This window comes from Punctularia strigosozonata (assembly GCF_000264995.1).
Source record: "Punctularia strigosozonata HHB-11173 SS5 unplaced genomic scaffold PUNSTscaffold_36, whole genome shotgun sequence".
NCBI classification, from domain to species: Eukaryota; Fungi; Basidiomycota; class Agaricomycetes; order Corticiales; family Punctulariaceae; genus Punctularia; species Punctularia strigosozonata.
In genome coordinates, this window is record NW_006767468.1 from 1 (window position 1) to 6,420 (window position 6,420).

Here is a 6,420-nt window from a genome sequence, read left to right on the forward strand (position 1 = left end):
CAATGCTCGTGCCATTGAACCAGTACAGTATGACATCGGCCAAGTAGACGTGTATAGCCACATGAATATAGTTCAGGGTCATAACTCGAAATAAATCGCTAAAATATTCTCTGAGGCTCATCGAAAGGGCAATAGGTGGGAGACATACATCTAGGATCTTTGCACATCACTTTGGCATCAGAAAGCGCCCTCTGACCCATATACGAGAAGGTCTATACTTGATCTGATCGACACAGAAAATCAAAACAAGTCGATCACTCTGGACATCAGATGGAGTCAATGGAGCGCAACGTAGGATCAACATAGGGCGACCTATAAAGGATCATGCAAGGTCATCAGAGCACATCATAAGGCATGGAAGTGTGTCGGCATCAGCAGAAACCAACGCCTATCCTTGTGTTCGGACGGAATTGAGGCTCAATTCCGTCGGGTACCTAAATCTGTGCAGAATTATCGTGGGAATCCGAAAATCGCACTGCCACGACCGTGGGAATGTTCCTTCGGCCGCTACGGCCGATTTACTGAATACATGGAATTGAGGATTGGACAGAGTGGGTCTATCAACTTGGGTCATTATCATCCTCCAAAAATCCATCCAGGCTATAGAATCAATGGACACTAGGCTGCACAGCCACACAGCAAGGTTTGACTCTCCAGACAATAAAATACCTCTTTCAAAATCAGTGAAAAAAACCAAACTAAATTTGTGCATTCAGACACCCGAGTATAAGTGTAAATGTTGTAATATCAAACAGTGTGCAGAAATGGTGCAGGAATATGTGGGAATAATGTACCATTGTAAAAAGTTGAAATAAATGTGTGACGTGATAACTCACTGATCTTACATTCAGAAAACTGCTTTGGTGTGGTGCCATACTGGTGCAGTAAATTGGATAATATTTGGAGATATGGATGGCACAGCTGGCTTACAATGACCTAAGGAGCAGAGGTTCTGAAAATGACTATTCAGGTACATATCCCCTTTAAAGCCATTCAGGAGCTGAGCACAATATTTTCTGACTGGGTTAGCTTTGTCTCAACCCTTACACATTGACTAAGGTCATGGGTCTGCATGCCCTGCACAAGCATGATGGAATTTATTCACTGTGTTCAGTCCTGTGTAAGGCATTGCATCCCTGGTATACTCATCTTGCTGGGAGGAAAAGCCTGTTATGGCATGGAACAGGGCCCTAAGAAATTGCAACCCAACTTCCCAACATTCAGCTCGATTTTAGACGTATTATGAGCTGGCTTTCACAATTTTAGGCGTCCGCGTTGGATGCTCACAAAATCGAGTTCATTATTTGCCACTGTTCGGGCATCTCGGGCGGAGTTCGGGATTTCCGCCGCCGCGGACACTGCCACCAAAAGCGGAGGCGCGTCGTGACACTGCCACCAAAACCTGACGCCGCAAGACTGCGGCGGGCGGCGGGTCCATCCGCCGCCGCAGAGGCGCGTCGTGACACTGCCACCAAAATCTGCATGCACGGAGGCGCGTCGCAACACTGCCACCAGAATCTGTACGCAAGGCGGAGGCGCGTCGTGACACTGCCACCAAAACCTGACGCCGCAAGGGTGCGGCGGGCGGCGGGTCCATCCGCCGCCGCAGAGGCGCGTCGTGACACTGCCACCAAAATCTGCACGCACGGAGGAGCGTCGCAACACTGCCACCAAAATCTGCACGCACGGAGGCGCGTCGCGACACTGCCACCAAAATCTGTACGGACGCAAGGCGGAGGCGCGTCGTGACACTGCCACCAAAAGCTGTACGCAGAGACACTGCCACGCAAAGCGACGCAGTGGACCGTGGGTGAACATTGCGTCACGACGCGCGTCGTGACACTGCCACCTGTGTAAGGGGACAACCGACTCGGCCGAAAGTCGCGTCGTTACACTGCCACCCCACCCTTTGCGGCGTCGTGGGAAACTGTTCGGTAGCCGCGTGACTGGTTTGCTGACATTGCCTTTTCTTCTTATCACCATCATCCCCCTCCGTCGCTGTCGCCTTCCCGCCTCTCTCCTCGTCGCTCCCGCCGTCCCGTTTCCTCGAAGACGACCGAATCCGCCGCGCTCAACAGCGCGCTCGCGATGGACACCGCCAACGCGGTGTTTCTGCCCGCAAGACAGGGGCGTTGAGGGGTGGGGCGGCGGCTCGTGGAAGCCGCCCGGTGCGTCTTCTTTTTTTTCTTTGCGACGATCCCCCTGCCCGCCGCCTCCGGTGTCCGACGCACTTGCGTCGGACTCTTCCGGAGGTCTCGTTTTGTACATCGCTATGCCTTGCTGATTTCTTGTTGCGTTTCAGATTTTCTTTAAGAACTTGAACGCTCGCGATGCGGGCGTTCAAGTTCTTTTCCTTCCGCCCCCGTTCACGAGCAAGGCAAGTCAGTCCGCGCATACACGCGCATACACCCGGTACTGACGGCGCCCCCCCCCCCTTCTTGCACCCGCAGACTAACCATCACGGTGAGTAAGTCGCCGTCCCTCTCCTGTGGTGCCCTTGATCATTCGCTGGGGCTTCGCCCTAACGACCGCACGCGGGGACTTCGGTCAACGCAGCGGACGGATTGCCTTCGGCGATCCGTTACGGTTATTTTTTTTAAACAGCTTCGCACCGATATAATCTCGGTGATACTTCACGGCCCCCCGCCCCCCCATCGGTTCGGAGGATCAAGACCAACTCCTTGGGCGCTCATTCCAGGCCGTAACGCTTGCCCAGATCGTTGCCTGCTCGCAGTCGTGTGCTGGCAAGCGCACTCCTCGTCATTCGCCAACGCGACACGAGAATCGTTTCGTCATTGATGGACTCCGCCATTCCGTCTGTCTCGCAGGCGGCCCCGCCCCCTCCTATACCGGGGCGTGCCACTTCTCCGTCTTCTCCGACTCTTCCGTCAACGCCGGTTGCTGCAACCATTTCGACCACGCAACCCTCTACACCCGCAGAAGAAGGGACTGCGATCGAGAGCAACCCGCCGGGCCCGTTATATCACTGCGATCGCCCGCATTGCCCCAACCCACAGGACAAAGACCGCCTTTACAAGGCCCACGCGGAGAAGTACCACCAAAAGAAGACGCACGTTCGCGTTGACGGCGTCAAGCATCGAGCGACGCGCATCGGTAACACGGAGGACTTTCAGTGCTGGACTTGCGGCCGGTCCTGCAAAGGGGCCCGGGCGGCGCGTGTAAGTGGCTCCGTTCGTCTTGGTTAATCCTTGTGCTCACTGTGGACGATTCGCAGACTCACATGCTGACGCATACCGCCTCGTCCACTGTCGCGTCTGGTTCCACGGACGAGCAGCTCCAACCCCAGACCGCTGTCGATGCTGCCGTCAGAATGATCGGCTCACTGGCGCGCCGTATCACGGGTCGGTCCTCACTGTCGACCGGCGGGCCCTCTCAGGACGAGAAGTCGCGTCCACTCCCGCATTCTGCTCCGCAGGCGGAGACTCTCCAGCGGGCATCCTCCATTGGGAGCAAGCGCCAGAGGTCGAACGAAGAAACCGCCCGCCCGTCTCCTCGTCAGCATAAGAAGGCCCGCTGCGAGTCCAGATTGACTGACGAAGTCGAAGAGGACGCTGACGATGAGCGTTACGACGAGGATGAGGACGACGACGAGGACCAGGACGAGGGCGAGGACGAGTACGAGGGCGAGGACGACGAAGACGACAGCAATTTCGGGGACGAAGACGAAGACGAGGACGAGGACGAGGGCGAGGCCGAGAGCTTCAACGACGACGTCGAAGTTAAAGTCGGCACACTGTCGTCGAGCCCCCTTTTCGACTACTACGACATAGACGGCGTTGACTACCCCGCGGCTATGGTGCATGTCGGAGAGGAGGAACCTGAAAGCATGGACGACGAAGACCACAAGATCTGGTTGGTGTTAGGTGACGAGGACGACGTCGACGTCGAGGTTGGCTCGGAGTCGGAGTGGGAGGACGCCCCTAGGGACGTTTGGCAGGGGATAGGGCAACACGAGCGCGACGCCGAAGTTGCACGGATCCAGGCCACCGTTCACTTCGGTCGAGATGAGTTACCGCAGGACGGAGAGGACAAGACGGCGAAACTGCTCAGAAAGGCTCAGTGTACGGTCAACCTAACGTATCGTGTTCTCATATGTCATAAATGTGGTTACGCGCTCGACCCCACCGCTTTGAACGGCCATTTCGACAGCAAACATAACGGAAAGTTGAGCAAGAAAAACAAGATTTCTCTTCGAAAGTTATGCGAACGGCGCGGTCTGGTCGGCCCTGACGAGGCGAAACGCATACGGCCTCGCAATCGGCGGATCATCCACGGGCTTACGCTACACCCTTCCATCGTCTTCTGCGCTTTTTGTCACACGGGAGCCATATCTGAAGCGGGGCTCGCTCGCCGGCATACGCAATGCCGTGCACACGAAGATCTGAAGTCAGTCCCTTTGGCTCAGCGGTGCTATCGGTCTATGGCGCAGACATTCTTCAGCAAGACGATCCAGAAACGATTCTTTCCCGTCTTGTATCGTTCCCTGCCCGAGCCCGTCAACGATGCCGCCGCAGCGACGGCTTGGAAGCTCATCGACGCCGACCTCGAGCGTGTTTCGCTCGAGCAAGTCCCTATTTCTGAACCGGAGGACGATCGCCAACTGTCCGTATTCGAGATGAGGGAGGGCTGGCGCGTATACATGAAGGGTCGCACCGGCGTTCAGCTCCAAGAGATTTTCGACGGCTCGAAGGACCCGGAGGCGTTAGGGCTTCTGCGATTATACATGGAGCGATACGTTGACGTCGCCCTCGACGCGCTTCAAAGGGAGCCATACACCGTTTGGGAAATGTTGGCGAATAACGGGATGTGAGTACGCCACGATCGTTATTGTTTTTCTTCTTTTCCTGTACTGACCGTCACCATCAGACGCGATAACAATCCCGGCCATGTGGGACGCATCAAGACGTGGAAGATATACGTCCGCGAAGTGTTCCCCGTCCTCCTCTTCGTCATCAGAGCCGCTATCGGCCTTATGCCGAACCATTTCTCCCTGGAGCTCACGGATGATCAACGACGCCATGCTCTAGAACTTGCGCAGCTTCTGGACGCAGCGCACAAAGCCGGAAAGGGGCCCGTATCCAATAAGAAGAGACTTGCCGCCCACCGTTTGCTCAAGCCGTTCATGGATCGCTTCGGCCACGATAAACCGATTGTCAGCGTCCTCCACCACCTGTTATGGTCTCTTCTGTCGCACGAAAACGAGGGATCCGAGCCGAACAAGTTCTTCACCCCGCTCTATAACTACTTCGTCCTCAGTTGCTACGACGAACACGCCTCTCTGAAGTCGGCGGAGGCTATTCGCCACATCATTTCCCGCACCGTTTACATATGCCGGCTCGGCATCTACGTTCAGGGCGTTTTGCATTCTCAAGAAGCAAAGATCTCTTTCTTCAAGTACGTACCGACAGCCCACACAGCTTTCCAGTCCACTGAATATGTTTATCTAGAGCGTACAAATTCATCGAGCCCTACCTGAAAATACACGCGAACACGGCCCTCGCCAATATATTCTCTGCGAACCGATTCGTGTGCTCCGAGGCCCGCTCGAGCATGGGCAAGCCGCTCCTCGAGTTCGTCGACAACAAGTACGACAGGTGGTATCACGACGGCAAGATCATCAGCATGCCAATGATCGGAGACGTGTTCAAGGCTCAGCTCGTCAAGATAGAGCTTCTCGTCGTGGAGAAGATCCTTATGGGGAGGAAGATGGACGACGACGTCTTCGATTTCACTCGCGTCGGTATCCGCGACGAACCGACCAATCGGTCCCTTCACTATTCCTTCGTAGCCCATCCCGGTAACCATTACGACAAGTACGATAGACTTCTGATAAAGCTATGGATGGATGATCAGTTCACCCGCGACCGTTTCACGAAGATTACTCGTGTGGACAACAGGGACAAGATCCTGTATTTTGAGGAAGAGCTCCAGGATGTGTTCGCCGCGTACAACAAGCTTCAAGACTTTTTAATGATAGCTACATGGTATTGTTGCGGTGCGCCCGGTAGGGCGGCGGAATGGCAGGCATTGCTCGGCTCCAACTCGCAGCATGGGCATATGAGAAGCATCTACGTGTTCGGCGACGAAATCTTCATTGTGACCGGTTACGACAAGACTACGCAGCAGACCGGCAAACACAAGATCAACGCGAAGTTGCTCCCGGACTTTTTGAGGCCGTTGCTGCTTTTCTCGAAGGTCGTTATTAGGGTTAGGGTTAGTTAGGGTTAGGGTTAGTTAGGGTTAGGGTTAGGGTTAGGGTTAGGGTTAGGGTTAGGGTTAGGGTTAGGGTTAGGGTTAGGGTTAGGGTTAGGGTTAGGGTTAGGGTTAGGGTTAGGGTTAGGGTTAGGGTTAGGGTTAGGGTTAGGGTTAGGGTTAGGGTTAGGGTTAGGGTTAGGGTTA

The 6,420-nt window shown here is 54.9% G+C and overlaps 1 protein-coding gene across 1 annotated transcript; it reads left to right on the top strand.

Annotated features, from left to right (window-relative positions):
- Positions 1-2,798: 2,798 nt before the first annotated feature.
- PUNSTDRAFT_139575 (uncharacterized protein) lies at positions 2,799-6,243 on the top strand (the record flags this gene model as incomplete). The annotated part of the gene is made up of 4 exons (XM_007389300.1): positions 2,799-3,179; positions 3,236-4,827; positions 4,888-5,415; positions 5,469-6,243. 4 exons carry the CDS (start codon positions 2,799-2,801, stop codon positions 6,241-6,243), a joined length of 3,276 nt encoding a protein of 1,091 aa, XP_007389362.1.
- Between the last annotated feature and the right edge of the window lie 177 nt (positions 6,244-6,420).